This window comes from Cervus canadensis, chromosome 30, assembly GCF_019320065.1.
Source record: "Cervus canadensis isolate Bull #8, Minnesota chromosome 30, ASM1932006v1, whole genome shotgun sequence".
Classification (NCBI taxonomy): domain Eukaryota; kingdom Metazoa; phylum Chordata; class Mammalia; order Artiodactyla; family Cervidae; genus Cervus; species Cervus canadensis.
The window spans coordinates 16899526-16914256 of NC_057415.1; the positions used below are offsets into that span (position 1 = coordinate 16899526).

The 14731-nt window shown below is 43.8% G+C and overlaps 1 protein-coding gene across 1 annotated transcript in view; it reads right to left on the reverse strand.

Annotated features, from left to right (window-relative positions):
• FAM240B (family with sequence similarity 240 member B) overlaps window positions 1-14731 on the reverse strand; it is a 68605-nt gene that overhangs the window by 40515 nt on the left and 13359 nt on the right. Inside the window, exon 3 of the mRNA XM_043453800.1 lies at window positions 6662-6780. Coding sequence (XP_043309735.1) covers window positions 6662-6780 — 119 coding nt within the window. The remainder of the gene's footprint in view (window positions 1-6661; window positions 6781-14731) is intronic.

The window sequence follows — 14731 nt, forward strand, 5'->3', positions numbered from 1 at the left end:
GGATGCCTGTGATTCTTTTGTTGAAAGTTGGGCTTTGTGGCAACTATGGAAATCGAATTCACCCTTTCCCCAAAGTTTTTTTTAAATTGTTGAAGGCTGTGGTAGTCTGTTCGTTTTGAGAATTTTCAAAAGTACTTTTTAAAGGCTGTTACTTTTTGTTTCTTATTACCGAAGTTTCTCTTACAGTAGCTCATGTTCAGCTAAAGTCTGGACAGATTTACTTGAATGGCAGGGCCCCTCTGAATTTCATGTATTAGCTCTGTTCTGGAGCTATCCTTCAACACTTATCTATGCTAGCTCTGAGCCTAGGCTAGCTTTCAGCCCAAAGTGAGAGCTTGAAGTCTTCTCAGGTTTTTTCTGAGCATGTATCTTGCCTGGGCTTGTGCATAGTTTCTAAATTCTCCAGTATAAACCACTGATTTTGAATGTCCTAATTTCCCATATTGTCTCCCCCTAACTCCTCCTTCCTCATATGGTCTTTTGTATGTTTTCATCTGGGACCTCTTGCTCAAGTCACTATGGGTCTGTATAAGCAGTGCCTATCGTTTTTGTACCTGAGCTCTGAGTTAGGCAAAAAAGAGATGAGCATCTTGTATCAGCCACTCAGATATCCCCTAGATAGGTTAGAATAGATGTACACAATAATACGCAACAAATTCAGCTTCCTGTGGTTGACAGGGAATAACTGGGAACTGTGATGCTACCGTGTAGAGACAGGAACTGCCACTGTGTTGCAAGGTATTGGCACAAGGGTGAGTAAAAACGCCACGTAGTTTTCCTTACATTTTGAAAATGATTTTTCTTAATTGGGCATTTTCTTTGTTGTTATAAATCTTTCACTGTTTTCCAGAGCTCTGACAAAGTTGTTTCAGTTTCTGCTTTAAAAAAAAAAAGTTTCTATGAGACAATGAGAACTTAGAGCTTTTGAGTCTGCAATTTTGTTGCCATCCCCTTTGAAAACAAAGTTTTAAACAAAACAGTATATTGCATGAGGAATCAGGGCAAGAAGGTAGGAAGTGTGGGATCTGAATTTTATTCATGAAAGAGAGGCTTGATAAATTATTTTAGGTGTTGAGGAAAAAAAACAGTAAAATTAAATTCTTAGTTTAAAATGGGAGAAAATGAATTTTTGTTTAAAAGGGATTGAAATAAAAAGATTTGCTTTCAATTTTGACATTACGGTTTTCTCTCAGCCTTCTCACAAGTGTTATTAGATCACTAAATTATTGAAATCAGTCAAATGCCCTTCTCCAAGAAGAAAGATGGATGAGACCCTCATTATCACTAGAGAAGCTGCTGACAGCACTGTCTTGTTAGCATTAATCTCACAGTAATCAAAATTAAATAAGTTGTCCTGGTAGAGACAGGCCAGTTACATATGCTGTAAATGGTAGGTAGACATAAACTTGAGGATGACAGACACTTTGGAAGAATAAAACCCAATTTATGTAAAGAGGAGTTCATGAAGAAATTCTTTAATTAACATTCAGTTTGATAAGAGCTCCCGGCCCAGGGATCAAACCTGGGTCTCCTGCATTACAGGTAGATTCTTTACCATCTGGGCCATCAGGGAAGGCAAGATTTGTTGTGATGCTTAGAAAGATAATTTATTTATTACTTTTGAAAATTTAAACAGATGGGCTAACCCAGGTCTAAAGCAGTGATTTTTAATGCTGACTGAACTTTGGAATCATCTGAGGAAATTCAAAATTATGGCTGACCAGAGTGACCAGAGGCTTTCCTGATGGCTAAGATGGTCAAGAATCTACCTGAAATACAGGAGACCTGGGTTCAATCCTTGAGTTAGGAAGATACCTTTGGAGGAGGGCATGGCAATCTATTCCAGTATTCTTGCCTAAGAATTCCATGGACAGAGGAGAGTAGTGGGCTGCAATTCATGGGGTCTCAAAGAAGCAGAGATGACTGAGTGACTAATGCTTTCAGAGTGAACCACAGACTAACTCAGAATCTCTGGAGATTTTTTCAAACATATTTATTGAGGTATAGGTTACATAACATAAAATTAACCTATTTAAAGTCTACAGCATAATGATTTTTAGAAGTAAATTTATAAATATGTATAATTATGGTGGCTCAGACAGTAAAGTGTCTGCCCACAATGCGGGAGACCCAGGTTGGATCCCTGGGTTGGGAAGATCCCCTGAAGAAGAAATGGCAACCCACTCCAGTACTCTTGCCTAGAAAATTCCATGGATGGAGGAGCCTGGTGGGCTACAGTCCATAGGGTTGTGAAGAGTCAGACACGACTGAGCGACTTCACTTTCACTTTCGTAATTATTAGCATGATCCAATTTCAGAACATTTCCGTCATTTCAAATAGATTTATCTTGCTGGTTTGCTGTTAATCATCACCTTTTTTTGGACCTTTCATAAAAATGGAATCATACAATATGTGGTATTTTACATCTTCTCTTTTCTTACGTTGAATGTTTTCATACATTCATGTATGTTGTTCACTTTTCCACATTAGATTGCTTAGCATATATATTGCAGTTGCTTTAAATTCTTGGTCTGATAATTCCAACATCTCTGTTACATATGAGCCTGGTTCTGATTCTTCCCCTGTCTCTTCACACTGTGTGTTTTCTTTTAGTATGTGTATAATTTTTTTTCCCAAAAATGAAACAGGTTGTTAGAGTGAGGTTTCAGTTATCTGGCTAGGAGTTAGGCTGAGTTTAGTGTTTTCTGTAGCTGTAGGTGTCAGGGGCTAAAATTTCCTCTGGTGCCCTTGTTTTTGTCCTTCTTACTACCTTTAGGTTTTCCTAGAGACTTCTGAAATGAGATTTGAGACATACAGTTTTTTCAGTTTGGCCCTCAGTAAGGCCCTGCCTTATTCATGTGGCAGTAAATTATGAGGGTGAAGGGGGAAATAGTCTATAGGCTTATGTCTAAGTCTCAGTCTTTTAGTGATCCTGTGACCATGGGCTATGACCTTCACAAGTGCTTCTCAGTTTTTTCTTTAGGTCTCTCTTTAGAGAGCCTGAAGTTGGATATTTTCCTTCTCCCGTGTTAAAGGCTAGTTGGAGCTGAGTTGGGTACTTTTCTTACGCTGTTCAATTAAGCCCAGTCAGTTAAGGTTTTGCAGAATAGTTTCTCTTGATAAAGCATCTTATTGAAAATACAGTGCTTTGTATGCATTACAAAATTACTCCTTTCCTGCCTCTTCTTCCCAGAAGCATAAGGAGCCTTTTCTCAGATATTCACTATGAGAACCCAGTTGGCCTTTTAGAGGTAAAACACAAAAGTTGTGGGGTCTCCATTAAGACTGGTTTGCCCTGGCATTTTAACTCTCAAATTTGTCCACAGTGAGCCTCCAACAATTTGTCAATTACATTTTAATTTTTTGGTACAGTATAGTCAAATCTATAGTTTTTCCAGTAGTCATGTACAGATGTGAGAGTTGGACCGTAAAGAAGGCTAAGCAACCAAAGAATTGATGCTTTTAAACTGTAGTGCTGGAGAAGACTCTTGAGAGTCCCTTGGACAGCAAGGAGATCAAATCAGTGAATCCTAATGGAAATCAATCCTGGGTATTCATTGGGAGGACTGATACTGAAGCTAAAGGTCCAATACTTTGGCCACCTGATGCAACGAGCTGACTCATTGAAAAAGACCCTGATGAGGGCATGAGGAGAAGAGGGTAACAGAGGATGAGATGGTTGGATGGCATCATCAACTCAATGGACACGAGTTTGAGCAAACCCCGGGAAATAGTGAAGAACAGGGAAGACTGGCATGTGGCAGTCCAGTTGCTCAGACATGACTGAGCAACTAAATTACATGATATGAAGCCATTTCAGTATTAAAAGTTCCAAAATTTCAAACAAAGTAAGTACCCTTGACCTATAAAATGAAAGTTGCCAAAGAAGGGAGAAAATAAGCAAAAAGGGAAATATAGAAAATAAAGCATAAAATAAGATGACAGAAATAGATCACAATAGAACAATAATTAAATAAAAGATAAATTAAATTAAATTTATTTATAATTAAATAAAAGATAAATTAAATACAAGATAAAAATTGTCATACGATTTTTAAATTTCAAAAGAAATAAAATAACATCGAAAATAAAGTAATAGAGAAAACTTAGAGAGCAAATGTGAATGCAAATTTAGACCTAAGTCTAAATTTTGATAGAAGGTTGAATTCATGATAAGAATATTATAAAGAAGGGAAAGACTGTTGACTATATGAGCAACAATTGAAGTATACATTCACGGCAATATAGCTAAATAAACCCACAGGCTCACGTTCCCACTAAAGCTATATGAAAACATTATAACTCACAAATAGAGAAATACACATTATTTTAAACCTCCTTGGAGCATTAAGACAAATCTACCATGTGAATCCTTCATCGGCTCCTGTGTTACTAAGGATTAGAGAATTGCAACATAAGGGAATTTTGTGTAAGACTCAAAGCTCCTTCTCTATGTAGTTCAGGCTGGACTTAAAGCTTCAGGAAGATGCAGTGAGGGGAATGGCAAAGCACACTCAGAAAACAGAGTGTGTACATAACATTCTAGGCCTGTCTGAAGAGGCTGCTCAAAAACAGACTCAGCCCCAAGGGTTTGACCCCTAGTCCTACTCTTTACCCTACTGCCATTTAAGGTCAGTACCTTAGCTCACCCTAACTCATTCCTGGCTTCTGGGTATAGTACAAGTGCACATGTCTGAATGTTCATGTTCCCTAAAAATTTAAATGTTGAAATCCTAACTCCTAAAGCTGGGAAGTGGGGACATTGGAAAGTGCTTATGAGCTTTCATGAATGGGATTAGTGCCTTATAAAAGAGACCCCAGAGATATCTCTAGCTTCCTCCCATCATGTATAATACAGAAAGAAGACTCTGGCTTTGAACCAGGAAGAGAGGTCTCACTAAGGTGACCGTGCTAGGTGGTAATTTGATCCTGAACTTCCTAGCCTCCAGAACTGTGATAAATAAATTTCTACTGTTTTTAATCAATTCAGTCTAAGATATATTGTTATAGCAGCCCTAATAGATTAAAACAACATGTTCCAAAACTTATGTAGAGAGTAGGGACTGTCTTATTGTTGCAAACTAAGAAGTTGTGGACAAGGAAATGGCAACAAACTCTAGTAGTCTTGCTGGGAAACCCCATGGGCAGAGGAGCCTGTTTTGCTACACAGTCCACAGGGTTGCAAAGAATTGGACATGACTACTAAACAGCAGCAGCAAGAAGTTGAGCTGAGACAACATACGAAAGGTTTTAAGTAGAAAATTATGGGTTATTAGATTTGAAAGTACTGGATTGATTAAGGAAAGATGAGTGTGGGTATGAATAAGTGTGTTTATAGTATGTCCCAAAGCTCTCTGTGCAGTTTAAAGCTTTACTAACTCCAGAATTATAAATGCTTCATACTTACAAAAATATCATTTGAAGGTTTAACTGTTACCAGATGCAAGCATGTGTGTGCCCATTTTAAGCAATATTGAGTTTGGAGCAGAGAAAGGTTTATAGCAGGGCCATGCAAGGACACAGGTGGCTCATGCCCAAGAAGCCTTTTAGAAAACCTTTTTAAAGGCAAGGTGAGGGGTGATGGTTAGATGTTGCAAACTACAGGTGTTGGATGCTTTGTTCTAGCAGTTGTCCAGGTAGGTCAAGTCATGGTCATGTCATGATATTCCTGTAAACTTCCAACAAAGTAAATGTTATTTTCTTTTCTGCAACTTTTTATCTCCATATGAATGAGCTTTTAAAAGTCAGCGCCATGAGAATAGGCTATCCTGTATATTTCAGGCTATAGGCAACATTCTTCTACAAAAAGTACAAAGCCAGCATGACTAAACACAGTTTACATCCATTTACAAAAGATGCAGAGCCATTCTGGGGTCCAGGGAATGGGTGAGGTCAGCCTGGAGTCACAGGAATGGGCAGAGTCAGCATGAATAAACACAAGCAACAAAGCACAAAGACTAAAGTAAAAAGAAACAGATCTAATGTGGAGTCAGATTTGTTCTTCCTTATTACACAACTACTTATAATTCTTTCATGTTTATGAATTTTTTTTTGAGCTTTATTTATTTTTTCATGTTTATGAATTTTTAAAAATAGTTTTACGTTTGCATGTTGGTCTCTCTGACAGAAAATGGGATAAAACATATGCTATTCAAAATTCACAAAACTAGTCTCTAGGTTTACATAAGACACAAACATGTGGGGAAGTTGGAGTTGAGGATAAAAGAATTTCTGAGTGTAAAAATTGCTGGCAGATAGCCAAACTTTCAGGGTCAACTTCAGATTTTCAAGAGTGCTAAAACTGGTGAGCCTTGGCTCCAGATCTCTAATGGATGAAGGAACAAAGTAATATCTGTATTCCACGTGGAATGAATAGAAAATTGGCTATGGTCAGTGGATGAGACTAGTTGGAAGGAGGGATCTAGAAGCCTCAGGAGGGTGCAGGGATCTGTGGGGCTCGATGAGAAGGAGCCATGATTCAGCCTACTCCTCTTCCTGCCCCTCCCCCACCCTTAGGACTCCTTTGTGACAAGGCCATAGCTCTGTGATGCAGGTCTGGGGTTCTGAGCTCAAGTGAACTCCCAGTAGTCTGCTGCCTAAGGGCAATAGTGCAATTCAGAAAATGGAGAATTTCTTTTCTTTGAAAAGCATTACTGCTACCTTGCTGAGATCCAGCTCGACTTCCTGGTTGATTGATATCATTATGGCGTTCCTCTGTGGACTGGGTCTCTTCCTTCTGTTACTCCCATGCTTGCAGAGTAATTCATACTTCCCACCATCTAGAAAACATAGAAACATCAGGAAGGTAAGAAACCTTTGCCTCAGTCCCAACAGAGATTATCTGTTTTTTTTTTTTTTAATTCTTCTATCCACTTTCTAAAATCACTCAGAGAGATTACTGAGATGGGAACTCTCAAGAAAGCATAGAACATCATCCTTCCAGGGACAAGCCAGGCCAGACAAGGGTTAGAGTGGGCATAAGGATTTATAGGATTTATAGCCCAAGATCTCAGGCTGGGAGTCCAAGAATGGTGGAGAGCTCCGGGCAAGTCCCAAATGCAGTGACTAATGGCCAAGGACTGAATTACTAAGAGTTCAGTCTCTGCAGGAAGACTGATCCCTGAGCACTGGTTCACTAGCCACCTTCCCACAGCAGGTGTTGAGTGAGACTTTCCCCTGTGTTGGGACTGATCCTTATAAGCGCAATGTTGAGTCCCTGAGAGCCTCAGAGCAGAGGATAGAGTGGAGGTCTGGCCTTGGGAAGCGGAATCATATCTGACAAAGCTCACATGGGAAATTAGTTTCACACAACTGAAAATGTGTATGTTTCTTGATCCGAGGAACAATGACAGAAGAAATTTATGGTGAATATCACTTACAAAATCCTTCTTTGCACTCTTCAAAGAAAAAGCTGAAAATATTGTTATCCACTTTAAAAATAAGTAAACAAGGAAAAGAAAACCACAGAGGTCCATTAGTTAAATGTAGAAAGTCATACTGTTCATGAACACTAAGCATCTGTAGCTCACCTGGAGAGAGGAGGGAGATGGGTGATAGTCTCTCCTTTTTTTTCTTATCTCTCAGCATCAAGTGGAGGTGAAGAGGAGGAGCCAGAGTAGGAAGAAAAGTGGATCTTTGAAAGGTAAGCCTCTGCCATTCAGTCTTGCATGTCCCAAGAGTTAGCTTCCATCTCTCCTGTCCCTGAGGGCCCAGCTCCGTGGTCTCTGAGGATGCCAGTGGCAGAGCCTATTCTTCAGGAAACAGAGCCTTAGGGAGGCTCCTGGGAAGGAAATCAGAGTCCAGATACTTCCCAGAAATGTGTGCTTAGAATGAAGCCATGAAGAACCTGGAAATGGGATATGTGGATCGTGGTGGAACAATTGTGCCTGTGTTGGGAGGTGGGACCTCCAAGTCTAACTATGGACAAGTTGTTTAACTTTGCTCAGATTCTTCTGTGAGATGATGCTGACCTTTCTCCTATAGGGCAGTTGTAAGGGCCATAGGGAGTAATGAATGTGGAAGTAATTTGCAATGGACAAACCCTTGTCAAGTGAGCCTTGCCATCACTGTCAGGGACATATGCCTTGGACACTGATGCTTGGGCTCTAGAGCTTAATCCCCCAAAGATTTCCTTTAAAGAGACATTGCACTTAGCCTCCTGAAGCACTCTTAGGCCTCTGCCTTCACCACCATGACACAGTCTCCTGATTTCCAGCTTGCAGAGATTGCCTGGAAGAACTGGAGGGGACTCACCACTTGGTTTCACTTCTTCAAAGGTAATGACTCTTTCCCCCTTCCCTCCTGGGTCCTCCTTCCTCCTGGAACCAATAATGTGACCCCAGCCCCGGGAAGGGTGTCAAAAGCCCTAGGGTAAGGGACAATAGGAGCATGATGGCGTCAGTGTAGGGGCAGAGGAGAGATCCTGGGCTGCAAGTGTCCACCCCTGCCTGGCCTGCCCAGCCCTCCTGGGCCCATCTGCTCCTGCTTGCAGCTTCTGTCTCCTGCCTCCTACAGCCACCTGGGGAGGCTCCCTGACAAGAGCGGCTTTCATCAGTTCTCCTGTCAAGACCTCCTTGATGAGGTATGCAAAGCAGTGCCTGCTGGAGCCTGCCAGCCATGCGGGGAACCTGTGGAAGATGCTGCTCCTGCCATGTCCCTACTGGCTCCTCTGACCAAGCATCGTGTACCTCTGGCCTCCGTCATTTCACCAGGCCCGACGACTTCCTCAGTTTCTGTTCATTCACACACATCCCTGAGCGCCTCTCAGCCACTTGAGACTTTAGTTTCCCCAGACCTCCTTTCATCCCCACCAGTTGCTCTTTCCTTGCCCCCACCATATCCGCCTGATTCAGAGGCCTGTCCTCTGACATCCTCCTCTACCCCACCACTGCTAGACTCCATTTTGACTCAGCATGACTCCTCGATGGCACTGCCTCTGGGCACTGTCCCGCAGAGCTTGTTTCCACATCCTCCTTGGTCAGCTTCTCTCATCCCAGCTATCTCAGGCCTTGGTCACTCACATGGCCCTGTTTCAGCCCTGTCCTGGTGGCAGACAGCTGCAAAAGCCTTGTATCTCTCAACCTCATCAGAGTACAAGTCCCAGAAAAAGCACCTTTCCCACAACCCAGCAGGGGTCTCATTCTGGATAGGCCCCACAGACAGACAAGTAGCTGCTAGTAGCCCTTCTCTGCTCGACTCTCATGAACAGAAGCTCCTAGATATACAAGTGACAAAGAGAGTTGAGATCAAGATTTGGAAGGAAAAAGAAAAAGATGAATCACATCTAAAACAAATGAGCCCAGACTATCACCTGAATTCTTTGGGGAATATGTTGAAATCTCTGCATGCTAAGCAGGACACCACAACCCCCCAGCCTTTCTGGAGCACAAAAGACAAACCAGAGCAGCTGCCTTGTCCTCAGCAGTTCTCATATCCCAAAGTCCTGGGGAACAATCTACAGCAGAAATATAACCAGCTTTTCTGGGGTCTCCCTTCTCTGCACAGTGAATCCTTGGTGGCTACTGTTTCGATCCCTGAGACCTCTTCTGTACCACAGTCTCCTTTCTTATTCAACGGAATTTCTCATGCCTGCCCAGGTCAAATGCAAGCTAAAATATCTCCACTGCTTCCCCAGTTCCAGCCCTTGTCCCATCTAGAGTTCCAGTCTCGACCCTTTATTCCAACAATACCTCAATTCCAGCCCCCACCTCTGGCTCAGACCCAAACCCAGGCACATCTAAACTCCTCTCTCCCAATTCTACCATCTTCTTCTTCAGCCCAGATTAGGACCTCTGGACTGTCTTGCCCTACAGCCCAGAATAAGCCACAGTCTCTTACCCCAACAGAGATTCAACATTCAGAATGGTCTTTGTTGCAGAAGCAACTAGAAAATGGGAGGACTTTATCTTCTGTAGTCAAACAATCTCAGGAAGTCTTTAATGCCTTCCCTTCCAACCTTCCTGAAGACAGCTGGATGGTCTCCATCCTTCCTGAGAATTTTCCGATCAGTCCAGAGCTCAGGAAGCAGCTGGAACAACATCTCCAAAATTGGCTTATCCAACATCGATGGGAGCTGCCCCAAAGGATCCAAGAGTCTTTAGAGATAAGGCAGCTTCAGGGAGAATTACCAGGCACATGCCAGGCAAAGGGCAAGGATAGACCCTCACAACCATCTTCGTTTACAGGTGAAAGCAGCAAGGATGCACAGAAGGTGAGGTTCCAGCTAAGCCAGAATGTGGGCAAGGGCCTAGGGCATATTCTGGGGAAGGTTCCAGAAGATCTGTCTAGGAACTCAGAAAGCTCTGTAGTGAAGTTTCAGGAGGTGAACTCTGAGGAGTCAGAAAATGACCTAAGGCTCTTGAGGAGTGACTCAGGAATTGATTTACTAAGGGGCTTAGATAAGAATCTAGACAACATTCTGAAAGGCCATTTGGGCAGAAAGTTGGGGCAGAACAGCAAGGGTTTTGTTCCTGTGAATGTACATCAGTCTAGCCTTGATGTCAAGCATCCTTCTTCCAAGTCTGATGCTCACATGGAAACCAGCAATCTAGGCATCTTGAAGGGTTGGGAACCCTGTGTGAACACCTGTTATGGGGTTTCCTTCCTTGATCCAGACACTCAAGAGGAACTGGAAGCACATATTACAAGGTTTTGGGTAAAGCATAGGTGGGGCCTACCTCTCAAGGTCCTCAAGCCCATAAATCTCTTTAAATTGAAAAAGCCTCCACCCTCCACCATGCAGTTTGTCTCCCCGCCCTCAGCCACCTGTGTATCTGAGTCCCGCTCAACAGTAAAATTTGCTGAGTTCCTCGGAAGACCTCCTCAGGCCCATTCAGGAGAGAAGGCAATAAAAGAAGAGTCAGCTCCCACCCTGATAAGGCCTCCCCTTACCCCCTCACCTGTGTATAAGGAAAATCAAAGGGTACTGGCAAGTATCCCATGTGATGACTACCTTGGACCCTCAGAGGCTTCTCTGACTGGACTGGAGAACAGGTTACCTTCTCAGTCCTTCAAACTCAGCATTGTGGGAAGAACCTGGAAGAATGAGACTGTGAAATGGACCAAGAGGAACAGCCTAGAGTCACATCCAGGCTCTCCAACGGCCAGGAATGAGGCAAGAGAGGAGAGTGGTGGTCAGGCCTCACAAGACCCCTGCCAAAGGGTAAAAATGATGGAGGTGAACTTAGGATCCCAACCTTTGAGAAGTAAAGAGGCCAGGGAAGCCACAGAGGCCAAGGAGTCTCCTGCTTTTCATCAACAGTCTAGAGTTACGTTGGGAACCAAAGTGTTAACAAAACCCCAAACCACAAGTGTACATAGGAGGAATTTAGAGGCCCCAGGGGCCAGTAAACATTCCCCACTCACTAGAATGTCTGTTTTCCAATGTCCAGGTGAGCCATGCCTTAACACGAACGTTGCTAGTAAGTTTAAGTCCAAAGTAAAGGCACGGTCAAACATCCAGCTTCAACACTGTCCCAAACACACATGCCTTGGTGCAGACAACTTGACTTCTCCAATGCCTCACTGCCATCCCCAGAGATTCCCCACCAGAGACAGATTAGCTTCCCAGACACTACATGGCTTTAAGGCAGCCCAAAGGAGAAGCCTAAGGCAGCAGGAGCCCAAAACTCCAAAACTTCAGGATTCATGGAAGAGCCAGAGCAAGATGATAGCCCCTACTTACAAAAGAGAGGACTGTAGGAGGCATAAACCAGGAGAGCATAAGGAAAGCTTCAAAGAATTAGGGACCTCTCAAGCTGGAAGTATGAGACGCCCTGCCCAGGTCTGGGGAAAAATACAGTCTTTTGGAACCAAATGTCTTCAGGTCACACCAGAGAAGAAACAGGGTCCTCAAGAAAGCCTCTTCAGAAAAAGGATAAGGCTACTTTTAAAGTGGATTGTCCCCAGTAGAAAAGTTAAAGGTGGCGATGCCCTGCAAAACTGCAAACCCATACTGGCCACTGCCCAGAGTGAAGGACCAGTCAAAAGCGGATCAATCTTGAACAGTGAGAATGCTGAGGCTCAGGCACTTATGACAGCTGTTGGACACATCCTAGAAGAAAAAATGGCAATTCACCATGGACTTCATGCCACAAAGTTAAAAGAACCCAAACAGGAACTCCAAGCCCCGTTATGTGGGTGTTTCTGCTACCACAGGCTTCCCTCTTCCCCACAGCAAGGGAAAAATATGGGTTATACAGCCTGTATTCATCCAGCCACCTCCAAGGGCCAGAGTTGTTCTATCAGAGAAAGGGAAGTCAAACGTCAACAGAGCTCAAAAAGTGTAAGATTCAATGATGATCAGCTGAGCCCAAGGTGCCTCCCAACCTCATCCCCCAAGAAGACTCTGACTCTGGTCCGTCCCTGCCAGTACGGACCAAGGCTTCCAGGTGCCCTAGTCCACCATCAACACTGTCCAAGGCACTGTCATCTCTGGGGAGGTGTCTTGCCTGCTCAACTGTAAAGTAATTCTCTAGTCTTTCCTTTAGTAGAAAAACATGTCTCCCAGAAAAAATTCAGTCCATGTAAAGAAAGTTTTTCTCAGTGTATCCAAGATATTTAATGTTCCCCAATACATATGTTTTTTTCTCATAAGAGAATAGTGCAATGACTGCTGTCTATGCCGTGCACTTTGTTTTCTAGAAGGCAGGGGCATGGAGGGGCATAGAGGAAGGAAGGAGAGTAGCATTGTAAGCTTGCTCCTTGTCTCGAGTCTCTTCATTGCATGTTATAACACTGTCATCACACAAACAAAAACTATGAGGTGGGGAAAAGCTATGAAGCCCACACAAAGGATTTGGTTCAACCAGTCTTTCTCCTGCTTCTACTCTACTTTGAACTTTATTCAGCTATCGCGGATAGGTTTACAGAGGCGTGATAGAGCTAGACATTCCAACTGAGGCGCCAGGAAATGTCAGAAGCAAGTGGATGGAAGTTTGGAGGGAATTAGGGTACTGGACTCTGAGTTTAGAAGCAAGAGAAATCTGCCCCTGGATCTCTTGTTAGGCAATATACAATACCTACCCTTGAGAGCTCCTTCTCTCTATGATGAAGGCTGGGATTGACATACGCCCTATGAACCCCTTTGAGTTAATAGCGTTAATAAAGAGTACAACATCACTCTCCACCTCCTTTCCTTTTCCTACACTTTAGAGCAGAGCAAGGATAGCATTTCCAGCTCTGTGTGTGTAGGTGGGGGAGGATTAGGGAGGCTGCTGAGGGCTGTGTTGACCCCTGTCCCATATAAATGAATAGCTATGTTCATGGTCACCTACCTTCCCCTCTATGTTAACCCCAGAGAAGAAGTTTTAGATGAATAGAACAGGGCTGTGAACTATGTGTACTAACTATCTGATGGTCATACACTGTGAATCTAGCGTAAGATGTAGATGAAGATAAAAGGTTGTATCCAGGGAAGAAGGCAAAGTGGTATGAGGTGCCCATAACTGCGCAGTGAAAGAGAAGCCTCCTGACATACAGCCATCTAAAGGCCTAGAAGGGAGGAAGAGTTAAGAGTCCAGCAGCTCATCATGACCCCACCCCAGGGTCTCTACCCTATTCCAACTCTAAGATCACAGACCTACAGAAAGCACCCCAAGGTCAAAACAAAAGGTCAAACTTGTAGAAGTAAAGCAAATCAGGGAAGGTTAACACTATACTTAACAAGCTTATACATCACTTCTTGAATTCTCAAAAGGATGATTTGACAGTAAGTATAAAAGCCAGGTCTAAGGAACACAGAATGTGACTCCGAGTCTGGTTCACATTAACACATGGCCAAGGACTGCTCCGGGGTGAAGTGGAGACTAAAAAGTCCAAGGGACTTGCTTGTGATTATGTAGTAATCACATAATTACTTGCCTGGCTCTTAGTCCATGATCACCTCAGAGTCTGGCAAGAGAAGAAGCAATAAGACAGGATTTGTCACAGGATGTATGGTGGTGGGTGGGAGTGCTGTACTTAGTCATTCAGTCATGTCTGACTCTTTGTGACCCCCTGGGTTGTAGCACGCCAGGCTCCTCTGTCCATGAGGATTCTCCAGGCAAGAATACTGGAGTGGGTTTCCATGCCCTCCTCCAGGCAATCTTCCCAACCCAGGGACTGAACCCAGGTTTCCCACATTGCAGGCTAATTCTTTACCATCTGAGCCACTAGGGGAGTGACCTGTCCAAAATAGGGGGCAGGGTGCAGTCCAGGGGTGTTCCACTGCTCTGCTTCTAGCACAGCATTTCTTGTCCCCTGGCCCCCATTCATATGGGAAAGCAGGGAAATGAGGAAGAATTTCCCTAGAGTGATTAGGTGCATTCTGCCATGTGCAGGGTAGACGGTGGACACAGCTCCCAGGGGTGTCTTTCCCACTGTGGAGAGTTTTGCTCCAGCATGTGCCCCTGATCCAGATGGCAACAGAAACAGACCCCATCCCCCACACCTGTCAGACTTCTCAACACATGGAACTGAGACCTGGGGTGGTAAGGCAGAGTGGACACAGGACTGCTCACAACCCTGCTTTCTCCCTGGAGCCAGTTCCTGCCTCTGGGGTCTAATTTCCAAGGCAGTCTCGAGAATGGGCAGAGCAGTGAGAATGGAAGCTGGACTTGTGGGAGGAGTCGGGACTCAGGGCTGGAACCTGAGTCTGGCTGTTACTGGATCCTCTCCAGGGCACCCAGAAGGGAGCTCTGGGAATGTGGGGAACCTGAACACGGACCCCTGTGGCTCCTGCTGGGAGAAGAC